At 38.3% G+C, this 25405-nt stretch overlaps 4 protein-coding genes and 1 long non-coding RNA gene across 7 annotated transcripts; 2 read left to right on the top strand and 3 right to left on the bottom strand.

Moving 5' to 3' along the window:
* Positions 1 to 388: 388 nt before the first annotated feature.
* LOC122024942 lies at positions 389 to 5836 on the bottom strand. 2 transcript variants are annotated; one of them, XM_042583682.1, is made up of 11 exons: positions 5386 to 5836; positions 4666 to 4878; positions 4348 to 4595; positions 4168 to 4235; positions 3805 to 3959; positions 3570 to 3679; positions 3224 to 3412; positions 1885 to 2816; positions 1680 to 1791; positions 1326 to 1406; positions 389 to 631 (listed from the first exon to the last, which is right to left on the bottom strand). In XM_042583682.1, exons 1-11 carry the CDS (start codon positions 5486 to 5488, stop codon positions 554 to 556), a joined length of 2289 nt encoding a protein of 762 aa, XP_042439616.1. In that variant the 5' UTR covers positions 5489 to 5836; the 3' UTR covers positions 389 to 553. The 2 variants fall into 2 exon arrangements, with proteins under 2 accessions (XP_042439616.1, XP_042439617.1); XM_042583683.1 differs by lacking the exon at positions 5386 to 5836 and adding an exon at positions 4924 to 5009 and having other exon boundaries at positions 4666 to 4810.
* A 231-nt stretch (positions 5837 to 6067) lies between these two features.
* On the top strand, positions 6068 to 9854 carry LOC122022392 (probable serine/threonine-protein kinase PBL26). Its single transcript, XM_042580370.1, has 5 exons — positions 6068 to 6645; positions 8284 to 8468; positions 8562 to 8751; positions 8961 to 9349; positions 9443 to 9854. Exons 1-5 carry the CDS (start codon positions 6555 to 6557, stop codon positions 9689 to 9691), a joined length of 1104 nt encoding a protein of 367 aa, XP_042436304.1. The 5' UTR covers positions 6068 to 6554; the 3' UTR covers positions 9692 to 9854.
* Positions 9855 to 10192: 338 nt separating this feature from the next.
* LOC122025405 lies at positions 10193 to 13209 on the top strand. Its single transcript, XR_006123695.1, has 2 exons — positions 10193 to 12812; positions 12934 to 13209. It is a non-coding gene; the product is annotated as an uncharacterized LOC122025405 (long non-coding RNA).
* A 580-nt stretch (positions 13210 to 13789) lies between these two features.
* Positions 13790 to 17507, bottom strand: LOC122024571 (SAM50-like protein CG7639). Of its 2 annotated transcripts, XM_042583227.1 has the most exons (5): positions 16935 to 17507; positions 15618 to 16103; positions 14724 to 15269; positions 14527 to 14641; positions 13790 to 14043 (listed from the first exon to the last, which is right to left on the bottom strand). In XM_042583227.1, exons 1-4 carry the CDS (start codon positions 17463 to 17465, stop codon positions 14564 to 14566), a joined length of 1641 nt encoding a protein of 546 aa, XP_042439161.1. In that variant the 5' UTR covers positions 17466 to 17507; the 3' UTR covers positions 13790 to 14043; positions 14527 to 14563. The 2 variants fall into 2 exon arrangements, with proteins under 2 accessions (XP_042439161.1, XP_042439160.1); XM_042583226.1 differs by lacking the exon at positions 13790 to 14043 and having other exon boundaries at positions 14273 to 14641.
* A 353-nt stretch (positions 17508 to 17860) lies between these two features.
* On the bottom strand, positions 17861 to 25369 carry LOC122022723 (inactive receptor-like serine/threonine-protein kinase At2g40270). Its single transcript, XM_042580793.1, has 9 exons — positions 25063 to 25369; positions 24845 to 24980; positions 23845 to 23916; positions 22965 to 23108; positions 22788 to 22877; positions 21503 to 21834; positions 21242 to 21432; positions 21028 to 21160; positions 17861 to 18658 (listed from the first exon to the last, which is right to left on the bottom strand). Exons 1-9 carry the CDS (start codon positions 25157 to 25159, stop codon positions 18090 to 18092), a joined length of 1764 nt encoding a protein of 587 aa, XP_042436727.1. The 5' UTR covers positions 25160 to 25369; the 3' UTR covers positions 17861 to 18089.
* Between the last annotated feature and the right edge of the window lie 36 nt (positions 25370 to 25405).

The raw sequence follows: 25405 nt of genomic DNA on the forward strand, positions 1-25405 counted from the left end.
ATGAGAATTATTTCCTCAACAATTAACTTGCAGAACATGCTGTGGTGTGTTGTCAAGGGAGTTCTCTTCGAGTAGTGGCGATTGCTTGTGGCCGCATTTGCTCATTCCTTCCTCTTGTTATTATAGCAATGAATTCTCTAATTGCCCTATCTTGAGCAAAGAAAAGACAGCCAAGTTTCAAGTAGTGTTCAACAAACTCAAGCACTGTTGAAACATGAAAAGGGATGAAATAAATCATGAACTATGACTGAGAACTTTTGTTCAACAAAATCAAAGTGATTTAGATGCCAGTTGAAACAACAGGGTGCTCTCAACATGAACCTCTTCTATATTTATTTTGGTGTTTTGCTGCATGTGCCATTCTAGCAAAACATGGAACAAAAACAAGAGGCGTGGAACTGCCATTTTTATTCTCCAGATGCTACAAAGTTTGTGTTTGACATAAGCCTTCCATTACAACAAATGAAATGATGTTGATAACATTTAACAGGACGAGCAATTATGCCTTTAGTTTCACCAAGAACTCTGTTGATACAGCAAATTGCAGCTCCACCTATGAGGTGGGTTCAGAGAGTTTTGTAGAGTGTTTTGTGCAATCGAATGGTCCTACGTCTTGAGCTTTGCGTTTCATCTGTGGAAAGCCAAAACAGTAACGATTGATTGGAAAGAATATGGATCGCCTAAGGCAAAATCATAAGTTGTATGAAAGAATAAAAATAAAAGCATACTAAAATGGGGAGCTGGAAACATTTTTTAAAAGAAAACAAAACATGAGGTGCGACTGTAAACATTCATGAATACTTCTTGCCTTGAACAAATCCACCCACTTAGTCAACTCGAAGGAGTTGTCTCATTGAATTAAAGAAGTTTGTTTTTCTTTTTCTTTTTCTTTTTGTCATTATAAACGGTGGAAGGAAATACTCTTTCATCCTATAAACAAATGATTAATAAAGTGTAAAAGTATTATGTTCTAAATTTCAGATCAGTTATATAAACCATATTCCTCCAGGAGCTCTATGCAAGCTATTCATGTTAATTAATTTTTTATTATTATATCTGACTAAATATTTTAAATTTGATGACCCCAACCTACCCTTCACATCTTTCATTTTATGTTATCTCACCTATGAATATTTCCCCTCTTCATATAAATATCATGGCTTTATTTAATAGTGGAGTGGGAGTGAACTAACTGAGAAACCATGAAATTAGCTAGTTACTGATTAGATATAGATAATTAAAAACATGACATTGAGTGAGCTAAAGTGGATAACCTATATTCACCAGACGGTTCGATACTGAAATAAGGAGAAAAAGTGACATACCGGTGACCATGGACCTGGTTCAGGAAGAGTCTTGTCAGTTGGAGAATTTTGTACAGGACCTGTCTTCAACTCTAATATATCCTGTTGATATTGATAGGTTAGTGCAGAAAAGAAAATTTTTGAATAAATCAGAAATAGACATAATGTAACATAACAACAGCTATCTCAAACTATATCCTGCATACAGCTCGGTTCTGAAGGTAAATTAAGCATCTCTGCTAACACAAATTATTTTTCTTTCTATAGAAAGATGAGACAGCACATATCATGCAGAAAAAAAATGATATACAGTGTATTGTATATTTCAAATACGTATTCAGATAGAAGTTAACCACATTAAAAAAATGATATCACCTCTCCAAATGTCTCAATTGCAGCTAACCACTCCTCGCTAAATGGGACTGCATTCAGTTTGAGACGGTGGATATCTTGCTTCACTTTTTCCTTCTGTTCATTCTCGCTGCCACTGTACAGATTTTAGACAAATAATGGTGCTTCTTTTAATCCATGTACATTGAAACAAGCAAAAAGGAACCTAGCTTTATGGAATAATACTTACTCTTGCAACAAGGATTCCTCTTCTTTTGAGTTGATATGATCTTCATTAACACACTCCAACGTATGATCTTTTATTTGACAGTTTGCCGAAGGTGAAGTTAGAGAATCCTCCAAAACACTAGTCAATCTCACAGGCGAGTAGTTTGTTCCATAATTTACTGTTTTAGCAGATATGCCAGGCTTTTCAGATGGAGGATTCACGATTTCTGAATTGCTAATGAAATCAGTATCAGAGTTGTGCTCAGTGCTGGACCTTAGATATGAGTTGTTTTCATCCTCAGTGCCTGCTTCTACAGTTAAAGAACAATCTTCTTCAAGACTGCTAAAAGCAATAGAACTATCAACTCCATGTTTAGACAAACTCAAGGATGATTTAGCTGCAGGCAAAGAAGAAAAATCATCTACTAGATCTGAGAGGACAAACTCTGCATCTGGATTTACTTGTAAATTCCCAGTTGCCTGTTCATCCTGTCCTGAAATAGCATCTGTAGCAAATCCCCTATATGATGGTGGTGATTGCTTGGCACTGTTATCCTCTGAAGAAGGGCGTTCATCTATCCAAGTCTCATTTAATTCCCCAAGAGAGCATGCCTTGTCACCAATCTGCAGCATTGAGTTGCTTGCATAAGGCACTTCCTTATCTATACCCAGCTGAATCGTGGAAGCATTTTCACCACTTGATGGATGCGCCACATTTCCATTAAATGCGGATAAAGAACTAGGTTTGTAAGAGTTCTCCATTTTAGTTGATGTTGTCGTCCTAGCAAAATATTTTGGGGCAACAGGACCATTAATTGTTTTTTCCCTAGTAGAAGCAAGTGAAGCCTTTGATTCACCTGCTGGTGTAACGCCTATTGTTTTTCCAAGTGGAATAGTAGGTCGGCACAGATGAACAGTTCTTTGAGACTGGATACCAGTTGGAGGAAGCTTACCCTGCAAAATGTAAACTATAAAACTATACATTATTCAGCTCGGAGAACAGAGAATATACTAGTGATATCAGAATATCAAGTACACTCAATAAAACTCCTTTTCTATGAGCTGGGAACCAACAATAGGCAAAATATAAAAATCACACTCCTTGACTCCCTTTTGATGTACTTGGAACCATCAATAGACAAGTATCAAAATACACAAACTCAAAAAACACAACGAGGATGGGAACTTTCTTGGTCTATAATCATTTTCCATTCAAGCAAGCATGACTAATCCTACAATCCAATTACCAAATGGCACCCTAATTAGAAATTAGAGTGTTCTAGAGCATTTCAAGCATTCATGTATCCATAATCTATTATTCCAAATTTCTTAGCAACTTCAATATTAGTTATATATTATACCTGCTGAAAAAATCCTAGTGATGGAGAAGGCATTCGCAACCCAGATGGTTTGGCATGTGCAATAGCATCTCCATGGACTTTCTTAGGGAGTGATGAAGATCCATTAACTGTGATAGAAGAAGTGGATGTTCGCTTCACCACTTTAGGAACTGATAAATTTTCAGTTGTACCTTTATCAATTAGCGGAACCTGAAAAGTAAACAAATCTTGTCTCGAAGGATCTACACTTTGATGAATGCATAACAAAGATAATTTTAATGGAGATAAAACTATCGCTAGGATTATGCTGTAACTTTGTCTCAGGATATAATGTCAAAAAGGGCAGTTGAAATATCTAGTTCCTCACCAGCGGCCTAGAAAGATAAATTGCAGAAGGTTTCATTGATTGAGGACAGGCAGATTGGTTTCTTATGTTTGATTGAAAACATCTTTTTTGAAGAGTGTGTTCCATGTCAACTGCAAATTTTATCATAGAACGTTAAGCAAGGTCAACAGTTAGATTATCCTACAAAACTAACTTTACAATATCTTCTCAACAAAAAACAGGAAAAAAAGACACGAACACAAAAGAGTAAGAGTACCTGCAGTGGCACTTGTATTGGACTTTAAGTTCCTCACACAAGGGATGGCATCCCTAGTGTCCCTTGGAATAGAAGCAGTATGTGACTTTGCAGGCATGAACTTTGGGATTTTGGATGTACGATTTGCAGCATTTGTGTTTGCAGTTCTCTTTTGAGTAAAACAAAGTTAAGTCTACATTAAAGTGACTGCTTATTCAATTTTATAAAAATATGACTAATGGAGATATTCTAGTAGAGATCTCAGTGTATGACCGAAACCTTGGATTTCCAGGTCACAGAGAATCAATCTTATCTTTGCATCAAGGCTTGGCCACAAATTTATATGCACCTCAAACCTTCTTGTAAGAAAGTGGCAAAGGATATGAAGATGGAGTTGCTAATCTAGATGCAACTCTTCCAATGTTCTTGCTTGAGTATTTGATTCCTTCACCCTAGTCATTACAAAATTCCATGAGAACATTTCTTAGGGAGATTAATGGTATAGAGGGAGTTGAGCACACACAGTATTAGGAGTAAAATGCAACTTAAAACAATAACCTTTACCTCTTGCTGTTCTTCCGGAATTGAAGCATTTAACTTGCTAAGTAGATTTTCTTCCTTAAAATTTTTGTTGTCTTTGCTTGCAGAAAGTGCAACCATTTTACCATAAGACTTCTGGTGGCCAACAGCTGGACTTCTTTCATGGAGTCCTAGTAGTGGTGATATCTGTCCATTAACCAGAGAAAGAATCTTCTCCTTCGACCTCAAGGAAGATCCACCAAGAACAGACAACTCCAATGGATTGAGCACACCTATTAATAGAGTGAATTGTTTAGGGATTTTGATAAATAGCTTTTCGGAGGATTGTGATAAATAAAGTACCTTCTTCAGTGAAAAATGCTGAGTTCCAAGCTAAGCTTTTCCTCAAGTTAACACCATTAGCCATTTTGCTCTTCTTCTGTGTTGTTCCCAATTTAGAAAAGGTTGACATATCCAAGCCATCTTCTTCAATAGTGGGCAAACTCTCCTTCTCCAAAGGATTGGGTGATTGACAACAGTGGTTTAGATCAATCTTATAATCCACTAATCTTGCATCTAATAAGATGAAGTCACAAACAAAATTCAAAGTTCATCGCATACCCATTATCTTAAAAGGGGAAACAGAGCAACCAGAGTGGGCATAAAGCAGGTATGAAAATCATGAGCAGTTAATTATCCCAAGTGCCACACTTAATACCTGATAAAAACAAATCCAGCAAGTATGAAACAGAAGCCTAAAACGGGATTATCCAAAGTGACCACAAACTCCAAGCGTATTAGTCAGAAGGTAGGAAAAACTTAACGAAACTTTTTTATTATAGTGACAGATTACACGCAGAACATCTAGAGATATAAACAAAGAGACTAACCATTTCGGCAAAAAGGGATTTTTTTTTTTTCCGGACTACATAAGCAACCTCAGTAGTCACCCTTTCACTAAATGTAGATGGAAAAATCGCCGTAAAGCTACGAATTTAACATCTAGAATCCCGATAGCAGAAAACCAAACGAAATCAGGATAAGAAAACCCTAATTTTTGAAAAGTGACTAACGGGAACTCACCTGAAGATGAGCTAGGGTTCGCCACGGGCGGCGGCAGTGAGGACACGACGTCTTCCTCCGCGGCTGTAAAGGGTAGATCGGGAGGGTTCAATAGCGATCCCATCTGGTCTCCGGCTCCGAGAGGCGATCTCGATGCGGCGGCGACTGTGGCCGCCTTCCTCGTCTTAGTTTACCTGCTTTTATTCCTTTCCTTTTCTTTAATGCGAGGAAATTCAAAGCGGATTCGAGCGGGAGAATTTTATCATCCGGTTTATTTACCGGACCGGCTTAGATTGGGTTGAACTAGATCGATCGCTGCCGCCTGGGTGAGGGGCGACCAGCTGGAGATGGTAGCGGCGGCTGCAGCGGCGGCGGAAGACTCGGACTCTTGCTGCTCCGGGGAGGAGAAAGAGGAGGAAAAGCACCGCGGCCAGGGGCGGCGGAGGAGAAGCCGCTGTCATCCGACGAGCTGATTGAGATGGTGCCACGTCAGCATTTTGATTAATAAAAATATAACAATCTGGTAAAAATATCTATTCATTTAATAATAAAATAAAAATGCAGAAAATATACAAAGTGAGGGGTCAAACTGTAAATTCAAGAAAATGCGGGTGAGACTGAAACTTCGGACAAATGGTGATCGCCACTTGGCGTTCAGCTGTTCGTCGTATAAGAATCATCAATTTTCGCCGCGAGCGTTTGGTCCTCGGCGCTTTCGTTTATGGCCTCAAATCCCCATCGGCCGCTTATGGAGGAGTCATCGGTGCCATCGCCCCCAGAAAAGTCGCCACCTTCCTTCCCTTCTTTGCCTGCTGGTCGCTCCGGCAAGCTTGTGCTTTTCCTGGTTTACACCAGCTTCGTTTCCGTCGATCTCGCTCTTCCCCGGAAGGGATTCAAGGCCTTCCGGGGCTTTATTTGCGCTAAATATCCACATTTGGGCCTTCGGGATCAAGGAGCGAGAGCTTTCTTTGTCTTTGAGCTTATTTTATCGTGTCGTCCAGTCGGCGGAATCTCCAGTTCCATATTGAAAGTTAGGGTTTTTTTTTGTTGGTGGTTCGGGGGCTCAAGGACCGGAAAGATTTGATCTTTACATATAAACGCTCCAAGTTCGTCGATCGTGGGCTTGAAGGATCGAATTGAGGCATTCGAGGGGAATAGACAGTTAACCCTATTGTTGGAAATACTTCAAAATGAGTCGCCCTCATTTTCCCTTGAAGAAGAGTTTCTCGTTGTGCCCAGTTTCACGCAATTCAAAGATCCATGAAGTGACGAAATGGCATGGTAAGATTTAATCTCGTTAGCAGTTTGCTGTTTTCGTCACCATTTTGAGATTGCTTTGGCATACTTCGATTCTCTGTTGCAATCTTGTCAGAATTTCAATGCTTTTACCGTTATTTCAAGATTATTTTTGCATACTTCTATTGTCTGTTTTTAATTGCTTTCATGGGTGTTGGCTCCACAGTCTTGCTTCCTTAACTATTAGTATTTTCCATCTTGTCAGCAATGTATTGTTTTAACCATCATTTTGAGATTATTTTTGCATACTTATATTATCTGTTTTTCTATTTTTTCTTAGATGACTCAACAATATTGCTTCCTTAAATGATTAGTATTCTGCATAAACAATGCTGATCCGTATGCAACCTTGAGTTATCATTAATTTCAACATCTTGTGGTTAGCAAAAACCATAAGAAGGTGAGCAATCTACTGTATGTTGATGCTGTTGCTAACCATAAGATTGTAATACTGGTCACTCAATGTTGGTTTCTGTATAATCAAGTTGCAACTTTGTTTTTTCCTGGCATATTCTTCGACATCTTTCATTGCTGAACACTCAACACATGGAAGTGGTTTTTTATTTTATTTTTTTTTGGAAAAGATATCTATGAGAGTTCTCAAGCGCTCACATTTGAGTGAAGACAACTTTCAAACCCAAGACCAAGGCCCTCTACCTCTAGCACTCAACACACGTGAGAGTTAAATTTTAAGAGGGCAAATTACTTTATTTTGTAATCACCATCCATTCTGCTTAGTTGCTTATATTTTGTAGGCAAATTTGAGAATAAGTCCCTTCACTTGTATCGGCACTAGAAGAAAACATTTATGACACAACCATAGCTCATATTTCATTTCAGCTAGTAGATAAATTGCAGAGTTTGGAGACCAAGATGTTGCATGGAAGTTCACGAGTTTGATTACTAGTTGAAAATCTCTGTATTTTTTATTTTAGTTCCTTGAGTTAGGCTCAAACTTTTTGACAGAGAACATTCTATGGAAAATTAGTGACTGATTGGGTCTTCCATCTGTTATCTGCATAACTTTAGCACTAAGGTTTCTTTGATGTCACTTCTTTAGGCAATGGCTGAAACATAGAGCAAGCACAACTTGGAACAAATGTCTTCAATTATCGCTTAGTTTCCCTCTCTCAAGTCTCCTATTCTACCAGTGACTAACGTTTCTTACATTTCATCTGAGCACTGAGCTCACAATCTAACAGTTGATAGCAGATGGATCATGAATCTGTTTAACTCATTATCCTGAAAACAAGACAATACCTTCATGGTTCACATAACATTCAAGTAGGAGATACAGAAGTAACAGTTAGGCTCATTTGGGAAGGTAAGACAATGCTCCTAGATTTATCTAACATGATCCACATTGCAGTAACTAGTTATAAGAACAATGTCTTCTTCCAAACTTGCTAAAAATTTTGCCATGCATGCATTTATTTGGCCAATGAGAGAATAAATATCTTCTCTGGTATGCAATGATGCACTTGCTATTATATGTATTAATCAGTTTGAATTTAGTAGTCAATTACACTACCTGGAAAGCGATTTCATCTGAATCTATGTATGTTTGTAATAACTATGTCGCTCATACCAACTCATAAGCTTATTTGAATTTGTGTCGCACAGAATCCCCCCCAGAGAAAACTCCTAATGGAAAAATTCAAAATGATATTGGAAATGCAAACATTGCAGCGGAAACTTTCATGTTCCTTGAACTTGCTTCAGCTACCAAGAATTTTAGACGAGAATATCTTTTGGGCGATGGAGGGTTTGGTAGAGTCTACAAGGGTTGCCTTGAGAAAACTGGGCAGGTAATGGAGTGATATATTGAGTATATGGTTTTTCTTGACTTTTATGGTTATTTATAGTTGGAGATTCTTATATGCTCGAAATTTGATGATTAGATTGTAGCTATAAAGCAGCTAGACAGGATTGGCTTCGAAGGGCACCAAGAATTCCTTGTTGAAGTACGGACTCTCAGTCTTCTTCGTCATGAAAACCTAGTCAAGCTTATCGGATATTGTGCTGATGGTGATCAAAGACTTTTGGTTTATGAGCATATGGCTAAGGGCTCCTTGGTAGACCACGTGCTAGGTATTGTCTTATAATAGCTTATTTTATCCTTCCTATCTTGAATTCATAATGCAAATTTGAAATTCAATTTTTAAGACTTTCAGATTTAATAATAGTTTACAGTAGATCCTTCTGTTTAGGAGGGTAAATTGGTGAAAATTTGGATAATCTATTTGGACTCGATCAATAAGAGATTTCTTGCGGTAATATGAAATTTTTGTTGCTCGCAGATATCTCGCCTGATCAGAAACCTCTAAGCTGGCATGCTAGGATGAAAATAGCTCATGGTGCCGCTCGAGGTCTAGAGTATTTGCATGAGAAAGCCAACCCGCCTGTGATATACCGCGATCTTAAATCATCCAACATTCTACTTGATGAAAATTTCGATGCAAAACTCTCCGATTTTGGGCTCGCAAAGCTAGGTCCTACTGGAGAGAAAGCCCATGTCTCCTCAAGGGTGGCTACCTATGGCTACTGTGCACCTGAATATGCAAAAACAGGTCAGCTTACTCTGAAGTCAGATGTCTACAATTTCGGTATGGTTATGCTCGAATTAATCACCGGAAGGAGGATTGTCGACACAACTAGGCCAACAAATGAACAGAACCTCATTGCTTGGGTACATAATCATTGCTTCGACATCAAGTAGTTTAGTGTCAAAGTTGTTGCCTTCCTTTACTCAAAGTCCTTTTCACTTTTCTCATTTCGCCAGGCAACGCCGGTGTTCAGAGATCAGAAGAGGTTCCCAGAGATAGTTGATCCGCTACTGGAGAACTACCCGGCAAAGGGCCTAAGCCAAGCAGTTGCAGTTGCTGCAATGTGTCTCCAAGAAGAGCCTTTGGTTCGCCCATTAATGAGCGACGTTGTAGCGGCATTGAGCTCTCTTACAATCGAAGATTCAGCATCTAACGACTCCCTATCAGACGATTTCGAGTGTCAAGTTTTAGCCAGAGTGGGTTGAGTTAGGAGTCTGCTTTAAACTTGAAATTTTTTTTACAGGAAATGTGCATTTGTTTGTTGTATCCATGGCTCATGGCTCTGCTACTACTGGACTCTTAATTGCTTTCATTATTGAACATGGGAATTGCAGATGGCAATTGGGTTGGGCTGTCGTAGGCCAGTTGGGCCTAACATGGTATGGGCCCATATAATCATATTTAATATTTTAATAAAAATAATTGTATTTCTATTATTATTATTATTATCGAATTTTGTCATTAAATATATAAATTGGAACCAGTTCGACTTTACCTTTGGGCTAGATTTTGGATATTCCAGGGATTTTGCGGTTGGATGCTAATTCTAAAAGTAGGATGCAAAATTTATATATATGAAAAAATTATGTACGTTTTAGTAAATTGCCCCCCGAACATAAATAAATTCGTCAGCGGCCCTTTGCTGATATATGCAATAATGCCCCTTTAGTTTAAAATTTTAATTTATTGTACCAAACCAAGCCCAAACCGCCTCCGCATCTGCTAACCCTAGTCGCTTCTCTGTTATTTATTTCCTCCTCTTCTTCGAATCGAAGCGACGCCGAGTAAATCGCCAATGGTCGTCGTCCAAACCAGTTACTATGAACGCAGCAGCATTGCTACTGCCTTGCGTTCCGTCGTAAAGTTGCAGAGTCGGCGAGATGCTGTTCGACGAATACCAGGGAGATGAAGAAATCAGATTTCTCTTCCTCCGATGCCATCATCAAGAACTGGAACGTAAGTGGTAATGCTGGCAGCCTGTTCTTTTTTTTTTCTGTTTTATGTTGGATCTGAAACAAAATAGTTTCTTTTCTGCCGCTCAAAGGCCCGGTGGTGTTGCAGTACAAGTACGAGACGGATACTGTAAGTGTTCCCGAAAAAGACGAGATTTTGTATTAGTGAATGACGTCTTTCTACGTTTATCCATTTGTTAAAAGTCTAGTCTTTCTAGCTAAGAACTTGGAGAAACATTGTCGTAGAACTTCACCTCTGTTACTAACACCATGTGCCATTCTCGCCATTTGGACCTGATTAGACCGTGCTTGAAGATGATGGCAATGTCAAAGCATATGTGCTATCTTGATCATTAGATCTCTCTCTTCACTTTGCTCTTCGTGATTGGTAGTAGTTGGGCAACCCAGTGTCTGTCTGTCCCGTTTGTTCTCTGTGATTCAGTGATTTGGGGCTTATGTTGGTGGGTTATCCAGTAACGGCTCATATTCATATGGTTTGAAGTAGATATTGTTGCTGCTTCTGCCAATTCAACACAGATGTCGCCAGAGGGTTGTGAGGTTTGTACTAAAGATAGAGTTTTTCTATATTTTCGTTTCCAAAAATCAACATTTGACAATCGGTAGATTTTGGTACTAAAGATAGAGTTTTGTAGATTGCAGTCGGCAATATGCAATCTCAATTTTGGCTGCTTTCCCAAAACTGTTTCAAAGGAGTTTACAATATGCAGGAGATGTTATGATAATTCTTCAATGTAACCTTGCTCAAATTGATGACCGGATAAAAACCATGATAGTATCGTGTGTGTGAATATGTATATGTTGGCATGACTATTCTTAAGAGAACAAATGTTTGTTTTGGGACTTCTGCCTTGATAGTCAAAATCTTTCTTTGTATCAGTCTTTGCTTAATTGATATGCAACAATCTTCCTTCTGTTTATTCATCATGTGGGACTACATAGATATCAGCACACTTGGCATGTTTCCTTATTATTTTCTGTATAGGTATCAATTGTAACGTAGGTAGCAAAACTCTAACCTTGTCTGGAATCTTCATCTCCTTTTTTTGAACCATCCTGCTCTCAATCTTCTGTGGTTTTTTAAATTATTATTATATCACTATCATATTCAAATTCTATTCTCTTGTTGGTTTTCTGTTTTTGGGTTATCTTGTATGGAACTCAGAGATGAATCATAGGCCAAGAGAATTTCAAGAACAGAAGGGCAACCTATCGAGATGGACCATTTTTTAATTGGTTTTGTCTTTTCACAGTTGCCTAAATTAGTATTGGCTACTTATCTGACTGGAAACTAATGATATTTTCCAATTTCCAGTTAATTATTTGTAATATTCGTAGTCAACATTGAGTACTCATAAAAAAAGAATTGTCAAAGCTGAAGGGCTGATATTTTGATTTATTTTTTTTCTCCAAATCATGTACATGTTATGGAGTCTTTTATTTTGTTCGAAAAGAGCATCTTGTTTTCTCATGCCTGCAATCCACATCTCCTTTTTGTTGCAATTTGCAACCACTAGATACAAGTATCACTACTCTCTTGTTGGTCTTCTGTTTTGGGGTTATCATGTCATCAAACTGTGAGATGAAAGTATGAAACATTGGTTGAGAGAAATTACAAGAACAAAAGGGCAACCTATCGAGATGGACCACTCTTTTATTGGTTTTGTCTTTTCACAGTTGCCTAAACTAGTATTGGCTACTTATCTGACTGGAAAATAATGTGTTTTTTCATTTTCTAGTTAACTATTTGTAAAACTTGTAGTCAACATTGTCTACTCCAAACAAATGTCAAATCTGATAGTTAGCATTTAGATTTTCCTTCAAATCATGTACATGTTATGGAGTCCTTTATTTTGTTCCAAAATAACATCTTGTTTCTATGCACTTTTCCCTGATGTACACTAATGTTCCACTTCAGTTTTGAAACTAAGTGCCAATAGTTGTCTTTTCTTTTCCTTCGATCCTGTCTCAACATTTTCAAAATGTGTTCTAACTGACTATTTGCAATCTGCTTGGTGGGGTTCCAAGTATTTTGAGCTCTTCTGTTATGTTTTTTTTTGGTGTGCTGCAGTGTTATGGATTACCATGGTTCTTATGAGATCTTCTTACTATAAGTGGCCACCTTATGCTATTTGCTTTTACTAAATAATGGCTGTACTCGTCCTATTTTTTGTGCTTATTTCCCACAATCAGCCTTGAACCTTCAATCCTCTCTTTTTGCTTACTATAGTCAAATCTTATTTGATTGGCACTCCTTTCTGTATTGTAATTTGCCGCCAAATCTGTCTTCGGGATTACTGTGCCATTGAATTGTTCCTGTGAAACATAGGTGGAGAGAAGGTGCAAGAATATTGAGGTAGACCAGCTTTTTGGTGGTTTTTTCTTTGCACAGTTTCTTTTTTGTGTGTACTTTGATGATAATTGTGATTGTGTTCAATTTATATCCTCGTCATTCTGTGATTTTGATGATCTAGCAGTTGTGACAATTATATCAAGTCTGGTGGATGATCTTGCTTCAAACGTCATGTGTGGAAGATTAAGAACAGAAACATGACTTGCGGCAGCTTGCAGTCAAAATTGAGGGAGCTTGATGAAGGAGCCATTGAGGCTCATTTTTAGCCTTCATTTTCCCAATTATTTTCAGTTTTCTTTTTTAAGATTGCTTTATGTTTCATTGTTCAATATTTTTTTGGAATTAAACATTGTTCATTAATTTCGATCAATTATTTACAGTTTTTCTTTTTAGCAAATAATCCAAATCAGGTTCTGAAAATCTTGATACAAATTCTTTTAATATAGTGTATAAAAATGGCTTCTTGTAAAATAAATTGAGGGAAGGACTCGCGTGAGGAGATGATTTTGCTGAGGAGAGAAACTTTGGAAGAAAAATCGTTTGTTCTCGTTTTTATGATGGAATGCAAGAGCCGCATTAATGAAATATCAAAATGTCATTTTCAAGGTCAGCCATTCACCTAATTTGTTGGGTTCTTATGGTTTGTTCTAGAGGTATAAACGAATCAAGTTATTTGTGAGCTTTTTGAGTCAGGTTCAAAAAAATATTTGATTTGTATTTAAATTTATCAAATTTGTAAAAAAAAATTAGTCAAATTTAAATTTATAATATTTTATTTAATTATTCATAAATTGCTTGTAAGTGAAATTCAAATTATTTTATTTACATAATTTTAATTTAAATATATTTGAATTAAATCAGTTGAATAATTTAAATTATTTTGAATTATAATTCATCTATACTTGAATAAAGACTCAAACAATATTTTCAAAATTCAAATTGAATTTCAATAACAAGCTCGAAAATATCAATACACCTAGTTTGTCCGACAATCACTATTATCTCTTCCCCATACAAAGAGGTCTTCAAATATCCCCCAAAGTTTAACTATCTCCAACACTCACTATTTATCTAATTTATCAGACCTATTCACTTTGCTCCACTGGCTTATCCAACCAAACTCATTCGTCCTGCTTGGTCTGACTACATAGGCCATCTTGTTTGATCCTCTCAAGCTACTTGTCTTTCCTATTTGACTCGTTTAGTCTGCCAACCAAGTCCAGGCAAGCTCGAACTGTATGTCCATCAGATTTACTTATCATGAATCGTATATAATCATTCCATTAAATTGTCCGTCCAAATCTTGAAATAAAACATAATAAGGAATCAACCATTCACCTATATACCAGATTTGCTTGACAAGCATGTTAAAGAGATGCATAAACAAGTGCCTTAACAAATCATTGAAATTTTAATTAAATAACTTTATGAAATTATCTGCAAGACAAGAAAAAGCACACCGAGACAGCAATGATCCATGTATTAATGTGAATACTAAAATCCACAGAATGGATTTGGATCATAGGTGGGGATACAAGCTAAATGAACTAACAAAGTGAAGTTTCTCGAGTATAAATTAAAGCAACTGCCAAAGCAGATCCATTTAGAAAATTGAGGAATCAAGAAATACAAGTTATGGAAGTGATGCCGATGCAAGTAAATTGGTGGAACAGTAGGAGAAATGTTAATTATTCATCAACCATATTTTGGTTCTTGCCTTGAAAAACGCACAAAAATGGCAAAGGTAGAGCCTATTAAGTGGAGAAACTGAACTGTATGCCTGTCTTCCCGTGATCATGTTGGAACTGTTTCAGTATGTAACAGTAGTTGATCTGTGAATAGAAATTATTAGATTGCATTAGAAAACAGAAGATACAGATTTTCTGCGTTAGTAAATTTTTAAAGAAAACGAACCTCCATGCGAAAAAATCTAGTAGGGAAGATTATGCCAAACCCAGCAGAGCTCCGAAAGGTATGCAAGAATCTCTGGAAGGAGAAATTTGTCAATTCCTCAGATAACATAACTAGGTTCCCAGCATTTACAAATACGTGACCATGAACTCCTGCATCTTGGAACACCTTTAGAGGCAGATCGAATGAAAGATCAGCAAAGGCAGTGACTGCCAGATCACCTCCAATGGCATCTCGGCCTGGAGAGGCAATGCTTCCTGAAGCATCACCCCCACCGGAAGAGGCTGTAGCTTCATCTTGACTTTGTTTAGGTGAAAGTACTCGTCGCAGATCCATTGGGCCTAAGCCTCTTTGTTTGAAACCCAACAGAGAAGTAGGTCCACCCAGACCACAGATAGGAGACGAATGACCACCCATATAGAACCGCTCGGGCAATGGCGTAGTTGAATTTGTATACCCCACCCATGGCACTATGGCACCTGCTGCAACTCCAAAATTGAGTGCAGTGTTGTAGAATCCTAAAGGAATTGCACCTCTGAGATCAAACTCCTGGTAGAACATAGGAACTAATTAACATTTATATACCAATCGACCAATTCACAATTTTTAAGTAATTAGATGCAATCAGGTAGATAAACCGTTTTGCACACTTAATTTAGAGATAACAAATCTTGAGCCTTATTTTATTAGATGATTCCAACTAAAATTAGTGAAAAATCTAGAGCATGACCAGCATATTAGAATTTACAGATCACTATATATTTTGGAAGCATTGCTAGAATAACAAGAAAAGTTTTACAAAATCAACTGGCAGTAAAACATAACATGGAACAGTATATTGCATAATTGTGATTTTTTTCCTCAAAAAAAAAAAAAAGATAACATGAAAGTAATTACCTGCCTAAAAAATCGAAGAAGTTTACTATCTGGTCCAAGACCGGCAATGTGAGACGATGACTGGAAAGCATACCCACGTGTTGGCCTCACATTTGAATCTCTGTGATCAATTTTGTATGTGTATTTAATGGAAGAGAGAAGACTATGCCCTAATTGGCTCCGAATTGCCTTTGATGACATGCGTGATGGGTCAAGTAAATTACGCCATGTGAGACTGTAAGCAAGGTCATGCTTTTTAGTTGATATTAGACCAACAGAGAGGCCTAGCAGATGTTCCTTGTATGAAGAAAATTTCAACCAATCTTGAGAAAGTAATGAAATTCGAGTTGTGATGGGAGTTGAAATTGCTTTAAATCTGGGTAAGGCCACTCCAACACTAATCTCTGATGTTTGATCAAAACCGTAAGCCCCAGAAGCATCCCAAATATCCCCATAGCCTAACAAGTTCTTAAGTTTCAGTGACCCTTCAAGTGACCAAGATCTAGCCTGCAAAATTTAAAGCATGAGTAGTACTCCAATCAGACATTTGTTTATCTCAAGTAAAATGAAATGAGACATCCATAAAATTTATATGATCCTTTTCATCATCTTAAAAATCTCTTTCCCATGTAAAAGATGTACAATAGAAGATAAACCAAAGGACAACATAATTCAGATGTAAGAACATATAACAATGAACTCTATATAAGGATTTGTTGTTCCACTTGATTGATTTATCTGTGACTACTAGCCAAGGTCATTCATGCTACAAATGACATAAAACATCTCGACAAAATACCATAGTTATTTCAAACCGGATTTTTAAACGGCATAGGCAAGTTCATATTTACACTACATAAAAAAGAGGTGCAACAAAATTTAGTAGCCAAACCTCACAACAGAAAACCTAGAAGACTAAGAATTTACCACTTTCGTAAACTAAATCATGTATCCAAATTCTCTGGACAACTACATGCGAACTGCAGTAGGTATGAGTTTTTATTATGCATTCTCTTTACAGTCTATTCTAGGCCGTGGATTACATATTTTAAGCTCAGATTATAGCATATGTGATTTTACAATTATAACAAGTATTACATCTTAATGCTTACAGGTTCAATTAGTCTAGTCCGGTAATTATCAGCATCGAGGATAATCGGGACTCGGGAGGTAACATTGAACTTATCCAATCCGACATCAATTGCAGGGAATTCAAGTAATGCTCCAATTGTTTTTTGAAACTAAAATTGATTGCAAATTTGTAGGACAAAGCAATTGTAGCATACATTCGTTTGCAACTATCCGTCGAAAAGATATGGTTTAAAAAGACAAGTGTACCTCCGGCTTTGTGTACACCCCAAGATCACCCGTGAGCGGGTTCTTAACCTCGACGATATCGATGACGACATTGGCGGTGCCAGGAAGCTCAGCGGGGCCCGAATCGAGCGTGATGGAGACGGAATCGAAGATATCTAACCGGCGGAGGCGGGTGTTGGCGAAGTTAGCAGCCTGGAGAAGCTCCTGCATGGTGGAAGCGGATCGGAAGGCGTCGAAGACCTCGGCCTCGATGAGGGCGTCCTTGGTCTTGGCGTTGCCTCGGATGATAACATCGTGGACGCGGATGCGCACCGGACCCTGCGAGAGGCGCCGAAAGGCGCGTTTGAGCTTCTCCTTCCTTGGGGCGGAGCGCATCCCTACTTCCCGCGCCTCCTCCTCTTCTTCTTCCTCCTCCTCCTCCTCCTCATCCTCCTCCTCTTCGCCGTCTCGGGCATCGGCAGTATCCTCGATCTCCGATCCGACGTAGTGTCGGAGTCTTTCCTCGGCGGGTTTAGGGTTCACGCCGCCTTCAGTGTTGGGGTCCGTCGCCATGAGAGAGAGAGAGAGAGAGTAATTCGCTGGATGCTGGATCGTTCGACTGTACAAGTCTCTTTTAAGCGTTGAGAGCATTTTATCAAAACCACCTTTTAATAATGGGAATATCATATCGCACCCTATTAGAGAAAAAATGCCTAAAATATTTTTAATAAATATATTGTGATATGGTCATCTCCATTAACTATGAATGTATTTTTTAAAAAAAAAAATTATTTATTTTCACTTGCTTTATAAGTGAATTAGCAATTTATAATAATTATTATGGTACAATAACTTACTCCCATCATAGTGATTTACTAGCTGCAATCTAACTGTTTTTGTATCTTCTGTTGAAACATATCTTGTTCAAGGAAGTTATAAATCGAGTTCTTCCTTTCACTGGACAAATGATCACTTTCATCACAAATATATACAACAATGCAAGATTTAAGTTCTCTCGAGGATGACAATCAACACAATTTCTCTCCACAATCATCGTCATGGTCATGTTTGTCCAATTATAGGCCACAAACAACTTCCTTTTCTCCTGCGAATGAATACAAAGAAAGAAAGGCGAAGAAAAGGTTGATCGCGATAACAGAAAGAAAAGAAGATTTGCTGTGAAAATTTTGTCACTAGCTAAACTTCTGAAGATATAATTTGACTCTCTGCCCACCACAATGGTGATAACTTTGGACTGGCTACCTCTGGTGTAATCCCTGTGATCAGCCTCATACGGGAAGCGACTTCCGTCATAGTAGCTTGTTTCTCTGGGTCATCATTTATGCAGGATTTGATCACCTCTGCCAGTCCGATGATATCTTCCTCGGGCACTGATTCGAGGGTTTCATCTACCATATCTTTGATTGGTCGACTCCCTCTTAAGTAGCTTGAAGCCCAGAGCACAAGCAAGCCATCGTCTTCTGAGTAGGGAAGCCTTCCCGAAATGATCTCCAGCAGCACTATCCCAAACTTATAGACGATGTTGCATTTACTCGAGTACTCAGATGTCGAGTCTGCTTCCGGTGGCATATTCCAGAACTCCAGATCAGAAACCTTGGCTGCATAATCTTCAGTAAGGTAAATGGAAGAAGAGTTCAGATTTGTCAGTAGAGGAGGGTTAAGCTTTATCATTTGCTCGAGACAGTATGCGACTCCAGCAGCTATGCGTAATCGTGCACTCCAGTTCAATTGCTCTACTTCCTTAACTGCAAGAGCAAAGATTATATGAATCAATCACTAGAATCAGTTCTAAATGCAAGACCAGGCAACATATATACATATATATGAATCAAAAGCTAAAAACTATAATTCTTAGTTGAAATTATGAGAAAGAATCTTAGCTTTATTTTGAGGCATGGTATCTGGGAATTTTTGCTTGCTTGTGTTAGAGTGCTTTAACATGAAAGAAGAGACTGAAAATTTCACTGAAAACCTTTGTTCCTAAAAGTTTAGAGAAAATGAAACCAAACTATCATCCTTCGGATTTTCAATAACAGATATCTCAAGCAATTTGCTTCATTGTTCTACCAAATAAACTTATTGAAAAACTAATTCTTCAAAACTGATCTAGAATACGAGCACAGTTTGGAAATCCATGTTGGTGCAACATCCCTCAGGTCAAGGTTGACCTGGGTAACCAAGCTGAGTCTTGGTTTGGGTTTAGATGTTTGACAATAAGATATTGATCGAAGAAGAGTCAAGTAGGTCAAGGTTGACCGGATACTTGACTGGGAAGTCCTAACTGGCATGTTAGGCAGGTGAAAATCCTGGTGAGTGAAGCCAGGTGAAAGTCCTAGTGAGTGAAGCTAGGCAGAAGGAAATCCTGGTGAGTGAAGCCAGGTGAAAGTCCTAGTGAGTGAAGCTAGGCAGATGGAAAACCCTAGTGAGTGAAGCTAGGTGAAAGTCCTAGTGAGTGAAGCTAGGCAGATGGAAAACCCTAGTGAGTGAAGCTAGGTGAAAGTCCTGGTGAGTGAAGCCAGGCAAGGAAGGAAATCCAGATAGATCAAGAATGATCGGACATCTGGTGTTGGGAAGTCCAAGTAGGTCAAAGGATTGACTGGATACTTGGCAAGGAAGGAAGTCCAGATGGGTCAAGGTTGACCAGACATCTGGTGGAAGTCCAAGTAGGTCAATGGAGTGACCGGATACTTGGCACGACGAGTAAAAGTCCAAGTGGGTCAAAGGGATTGACCGGACACTTGGTGAGGAGTCCTGGCAGGTCAAGGTTGACCGGATGTTGGTTAGGGAGGTTTGGGACTTGGTTTTGGGCAAAAACCAAGTTCTGGATCGATCCGTGGATCGATCCAGGCTGTGGATCGATCAGTGGATCGATCCAGATTCTTCCAATGAAAGCTCGGATCGATCCGTGGATCGATCAGGTCCCGATCGATCGGCCGATCGATCGGGACGATGCTGCGCGATAAGCGCTGGATCGATCCGTGGATCGATCCGCCGATATGGTCGGATCGATCCGTGGATCGATCCAAAGCCTCCGATCGATTCGGAACATTGAATCGATCGGGATCCACCGATGCGTCGGGTTTAAAGCCATGACGGCGTGGTCTTCGGCATCTCTTTACGAGCTCTTCTGATTCATTCCAGCTCCTCCACTCTTCTCTACATGCTTCGCCACTGATTCTTGAAGGTTCTTGGAGGCTTTCCAAGTCAAGAGGCGGATCTATTGCAAGAGGAAGAAGTTAGGGTTAGGGTTTTTACTGCACATCTTGTAAGCTTTTGCTTAACTTGTATTTCCCTTTCTTCTTCTTGTATTGAGAGTGTTGTAGGGCTTCTCCGCCTTTGGTAGTTACCATAAAGGAGTGTTATTCATAGTGGAGGGTGTGTGCGTTGGTGTGGATCCTTGGATTAGTCACCTCTTGTGAGGTGGATACCAAGTAAAATCCTAGTGTTAGCGTTTTGTGTTTGTTTCTGTATTTTCCGCTGCACATCCAAGAAGAAACAAGCAACGCCAAGCAACGAAGCGCACCGAGCGAACGCGACGAGCTATTCACCCCCCCCCTCTAGCTACTTTTGGTCCTAACAATCCAAGCCTAGCATTTGTCCTTTGACTAGAACACTATGTTGAGTTGTGTTGGAGGTGCTATCAAGCAATGCCGGACGCACCAAGCAGAAGGAATCAGGAAGAAGAGGAGGAAGGCAAGAAGATGAAGATGATTCAGAAGAGGGGGAGCACTTGCAGAAGGTCCCTAGTTGCGGTTAACCTTGCTGTGCAGATCCCATTGCAGAAGCCTCATCACAAAACAGCAGAAAACTGGGCCTCATGCTTGCAGAAGCTTGGCCAAGGTTGCTTATGGAAGCATAGCCCTCACGGTCACTTGTGGAATGTAGAAGCCCTCTACTGTCACTCGTGGAAGTCTGGCTCACGGTCGGAAGAATGATAAAGTTTGGGTTGTACCAACTAGCATGGAACACAACATAGTTTTAAAGAACAATGCATCTAGGGATGTGATGTCATGTTTCATGCCAACTTAAAGAATGACACAAGTCAATTGCAACAAAGTAAGAAGACATCTACTGGGCGGCTAAATACAGCTTGCATAATTTCTTAGGTACTCACTGTGCAAATGCTCGAAAAGCGTCCCATTTGATGCATACTCAAATGCCAACATCCTGGTAAATGGTTCTTTTTCTTTGCAATAGCCAAGAAGGTTCATGAAGTTGTTGTGATTGAATTTGGACAACACTGATACCTGAAAACAAAACATAGTTAGCATGGAAAAAGAACATGTGCCAATTGTATAAACAGGGGAAAAAAGATAATTAGTGGAGACCTTCTTCCTAAATTCAGCCTCATCTTGAGCTGACCAATCTTTTGTGGATGTGATGACAGTGGACATAACTGCTAGTTCAGCTCCGCTTGAAAGTGTCCCCTTGTATAATGTAAAATCGGAAAAGGATCCAACAATATTGTTGAATCCCTCACAAGCTGCTTCAAGATCCAATCGTCCCAATGCAAGGAGCTCTGCCAGGAAGCACATATTCATGAATGCAGCAAACAAATCGCAGAAAATACACATTTTAGATAAGCATACCTCTAACAGGAGGTATTGGTTCTTTTGTCAATAGACCAGTTAACCCCATCATCAAGGGCATCGATGTGACCTTTTTGGAACGGTTGGAATACCAATATATAAGAGAAAGAGCAATCAGAAAACAAACTGATCCTACAATCGACAAACAGATAACCACAGGATTAGTTGAATGGGGCTGGCTAGAAGCCGGCAGAGGAGGAGAAGATAATCGAGAAGCTGGTGGAAAATAAGGTGGTTGAGGAGGTTTTGCTGGATCCTCGGGGGGTGATTTATGAGGAGCATGTTCTTTAAAATTTGCTGCCACAGGCCTCCACTTTCTTGGAGTCACATCCCTACAATAGATTGATATAGATGCTGAAGTCTATTTATGCAATTGAAAAGTCACTTCAAAAGTTTCTTCCCTATCAAATCAATGATAAAAGATTATGCGACGAACTTCCTGTTGTTCTAATAATTTATTTTTCATTGTTAAACTATAACTTAGAAAGGTCAAATGTATAGATTATCTTATTGTATAAACAAAACATGTCATGTGCTACTGCAGGTGAATTGCTATTTATGCATTTCTGATCTCAGATATTCTTATAGACTCTCGTTATGCAAAGTCATTTGAGTTATTGATGCTGGTTTTTCAATCCCCATATTGAAATTTTTTGTTATTAATATTTATAGCTAGTATTTCCAACAGGCATATTACTAATCAATCTAGTTTTAATATGTTCTAACGACGCAACTGGTGCATATAATCATCATTAATAAACTTTGTAAAATTCTTTAGTCATTCTGTACATAATTGACTATCTTCCCTCTATATCAAATCATTCATTAAATCAAACTAGTTGGATTTTTTTTTGTTTTTTTTTTGCCTTGATATGGAATTAATTTGTGAGACTGATTGATTGTGCATAGCAAAGCATTCTTGTTGAACATCAAAAATTTGTGGTAATAGATAGCCTACCTAATATAGCATAAGGTATTTGGTATTTAGGTGCATGAAATTATAATGAGTTCCATTTCAAGATGAAGTATAAACTGTACGGTATCACAGAAATATCTGAAAAATGGAATTAGCCAAATCATACAAAAACTCATGAAATTAATCAAATTAATGTTTAGTCTAAGAAGAAGGTATTGATCTGTTGTATGATAGACAGACAACTTAGCTGATAGGACAGGTCAGTAATATGATTCATGACAAAAGGTTTAGATCATGGCCATTTTCTTCTGTAAGCAATAAGTAGCAAAAAATCATTTAGCAAAAAACCTCAATGTTCTAAGAAATTACCTGTTCAATGATGGAGCTTCTACTGAGAGAATCCTGAACTTATGCATTGCCAGTGATAAATTACCAGAAAAATTGTTGCTTCCTAGAATGCTGCATTCAAGTGTGCTCAATTAGGAGCTATACAATTTTTTTAAGGAAAAAACAATAGCTGATGTCATATGCATATCATTTACTTACAGTCTTTTGAGAGACGAGATATCTCTAAGATTGGGTGGAAGTAGTCCACTGAATTTATTGTGTCCTAAATCCAGTACCTCCAGCTTTTGTAATTGCCCAACGCTGATAGGAACAACTCCATAAAGGGAATTGTTATGTAAAATTCTACAGAATAAGAACACAATGATTCTCAGAACACTAGCTCCTTTGTATATGAGCTGCACACAAGGATAGCGTTGGAAAAAAAAAATCAAAAAGTGGATGCCATTAGTCATTGTCAGTATTTGTTTGCCAATCAGAAGTTGTGCTTAAGCTTCTTTATTATTTTACTTCTTCCACCTAAGGGCTGTATGCTTGAAGAGAAAAGGAAGCATGAAAATAAGGAGAATATAAAAACAAAAAGTTAAACAAGGGAATAGTCAACATTTCAATGCTCCATGTTTCCTCTAGTCCCACTTCCCTCCAAAGAAACAAACTTTGAGCTCCCTTTTCTCTGGCTCTTATTGCTATTCATGCTTATCATAATTCATCTTGGTATAATTAACCATCAGTGATGCACTTGATCTCTGTTCCATGGGTTGCTCAACTCATAAAAAGAATTATCATCGTCATAGAACTTTGCAGCCATTTTGCATAAAACCAAGAAGATGATGATATCAAAGATTTGCAGTCATTTTGCATAGATTCTCGTGAAATAAAAGTTTTGATAGCAATAAAGATATTGCAAGTTAAACTGGAATAAGTTATTCGTGAAGGGATGGATGTTTTTTGCAATTAAATTTTCAGATCACCCTCTTGAGAGCACTACATATTTTATTGGCAAAGAAAAGATTAACAGAGATAGCAGAATTGTCACATCAGTTAAACAATTAACAAGTATTCATAAGTTAGCAATGCTCACAAAGCAGTCAAGTGTTTGAGTTTGCAGATATCTGGTGATAATGTACCCACTAGAGAAAGATCCTTCAAGTACCTAGAAAAAAAAAAATTAAAGATAACACTCAACTAGATAAAATTCTAGTTGAATAAGTGCCATATCATTATAAAAAAAAAGGTGGATGCCTTGATTCAATGGTAGCACAACAGAAGTGATGAATATAGGTTCCAGTTAATATGTGAAAAAAAGCACGTGGTCGGATAGTGGCATGTAATAAAAATTACATATGTTCATTGAGAATTATCTAATCACCTAAGTAGTTTATATTTCTCCCGATCCAATTTGGATGCATGCAATGAAAGCAATAACCGAATAAAAGTTCTTCCACACTTTCTTAAATGTGAAGGATGATATCACCTTGAGGATTTAGACATAATTAGTAAGCTTGGTTGGGGGCAAAGGAGGAATTTACAACAGATTTTCCTGTTGAAAGCACTGTTTTGTAATCCCTCCTCTCACAAATTGGGGAGGAACTAATAATGACTGTGGTAAAGAAAACTAAACAAAGGATGAACATATTGGGCTTTCAACTCTCCCTTTCATCTGAATGTTATTATTAGCAAAATATACCTGAACATAATTAGGTTTGCTGCAGTTTTGGTGAAGACGATCACATCAAACTGTACATTGAATTCAACTGAAGACTAGAAATTTCCAAAAACAAAGTAGTGATTAAGATCCTAACATGTGTGTAGGGAGAAAATAATCATAACACAGATAGTGTGTGTCCCAAAACACTATTTATGTAAGAACGTTGCTTTCTAAAATGGTACGGATAAATATGGTTTGGAGGGAATACTCTTGTATTATGATTACTTTGTTGGTACTTAACTACAAAAACAATTTTTTTGTTGACAAAGAAGAACAATCAAACAAGTAGATGAATCAAGCACTCTGACCTATCACAAGAAATACAAATTAAAAATAATGAAATCATAACTGATATTGAACTTAAGATACTCACAGAACCAAGACTCTTCCATCAGCGGAGCACTGAACCCCAAACCAGGAGCAAGGGTGATCCTCTTCCTCATCCCAATTCGCCAAAGCACCATAAGGATCAACCTCTACTCTTCCTTTGAATGCCAGCAGAGCCCTCCCTGCATTTAGAAACACCGAGAACAAAAAGTCATCATCCATTGGCTGACTCAAAATCAACATTAATCGATCAACTAAAAGCACCTTCATCGTTGATGGAATCACAGAGCTCACACCTCTGGCAAACCAAACAAATCCACAAGAATGAGGAGATGACGGCTCCAAATTCCCCTTTCTTCATCTGCTGCGTCTCTTTCTCTTAGGGGATTCAACCAAAAAAACCACTTTTGTTCGCTGAACTCCACCTCATAGCTAAATATCGTGACTTTGGAAGCCACTTCGCCTAAAGGTCGCAGCTTTTCCTTCTCCAATCCGGAAATATGACCTAAGGGCCATTCTTTACATGGGTATCCAGGTGCCCGAAGTAGGAATTGGAAACTGGAATGCGGAGGAATTGGAAGGGTTGTAGGGGAATAAAGATTGAACT

Source organism: Zingiber officinale, chromosome 9B (assembly GCF_018446385.1).
Source record: "Zingiber officinale cultivar Zhangliang chromosome 9B, Zo_v1.1, whole genome shotgun sequence".
Classification (NCBI taxonomy): domain Eukaryota; kingdom Viridiplantae; phylum Streptophyta; class Magnoliopsida; order Zingiberales; family Zingiberaceae; genus Zingiber; species Zingiber officinale.

What these genes read in the sequence shown, in the direction of transcription:
- LOC122024942 (XM_042583682.1), bottom strand. Translation starts at nt 5,488, where the DNA reads ATGGGATCGCTATTGAACCCTCCCGATCTACCCTTTACAGCCGCGGAG. An exon ending in AGATTAGCAACTCCATCTTC is followed by an intron (nt 3,960 to 4,167) that starts ATATCCTTTGCC and finishes ACTTTGTTTTAC; the next exon opens with TCAAAAGAGAACTGCAAACA. An exon ending in AACCAGGTCCATGGTCACCG is followed by an intron (nt 632 to 1,325) that starts GTATGTCACTTT and finishes GGCTTTCCACAG; the next exon opens with ATGAAACGCAAAGCTCAAGA.
- LOC122024571 (XM_042583227.1), bottom strand. Translation starts at nt 17,465, where the DNA reads ATGGCGACGGACCCCAACACTGAAGGCGGCGTGAACCCTAAACCCGCC. An exon ending in TTCTTCGATTTTTTAGGCAG is followed by an intron (nt 15,270 to 15,617) that starts GTAATTACTTTC and finishes ATGTTCTACCAG; the next exon opens with GAGTTTGATCTCAGAGGTGC. An exon ending in CTAGATTTTTTCGCATGGAG is followed by an intron (nt 14,642 to 14,723) that starts GTTCGTTTTCTT and finishes TTCTATTCACAG; the next exon opens with ATCAACTACTGTTACATACT.
- LOC122022392 (XM_042580370.1), top strand. Translation starts at nt 6,555, where the DNA reads ATGAGTCGCCCTCATTTTCCCTTGAAGAAGAGTTTCTCGTTGTGCCCA. An exon ending in TGAAGTGACGAAATGGCATG is followed by an intron (nt 6,646 to 8,283) that starts GTAAGATTTAAT and finishes TGTGTCGCACAG; the next exon opens with AATCCCCCCCAGAGAAAACT. An exon ending in AACAGAACCTCATTGCTTGG is followed by an intron (nt 9,350 to 9,442) that starts GTACATAATCAT and finishes TCATTTCGCCAG; the next exon opens with GCAACGCCGGTGTTCAGAGA.
- LOC122022723 (XM_042580793.1), bottom strand. Translation starts at nt 25,159, where the DNA reads ATGAAGAAAGGGGAATTTGGAGCCGTCATCTCCTCATTCTTGTGGATT. An exon ending in TGATTCCATCAACGATGAAG is followed by an intron (nt 24,981 to 25,062) that starts GTGCTTTTAGTT and finishes TTCTAAATGCAG; the next exon opens with GGAGGGCTCTGCTGGCATTC. An exon ending in ATCTCGTCTCTCAAAAGACT is followed by an intron (nt 22,878 to 22,964) that starts GTAAGTAAATGA and finishes ACTTGAATGCAG; the next exon opens with CATTCTAGGAAGCAACAATT.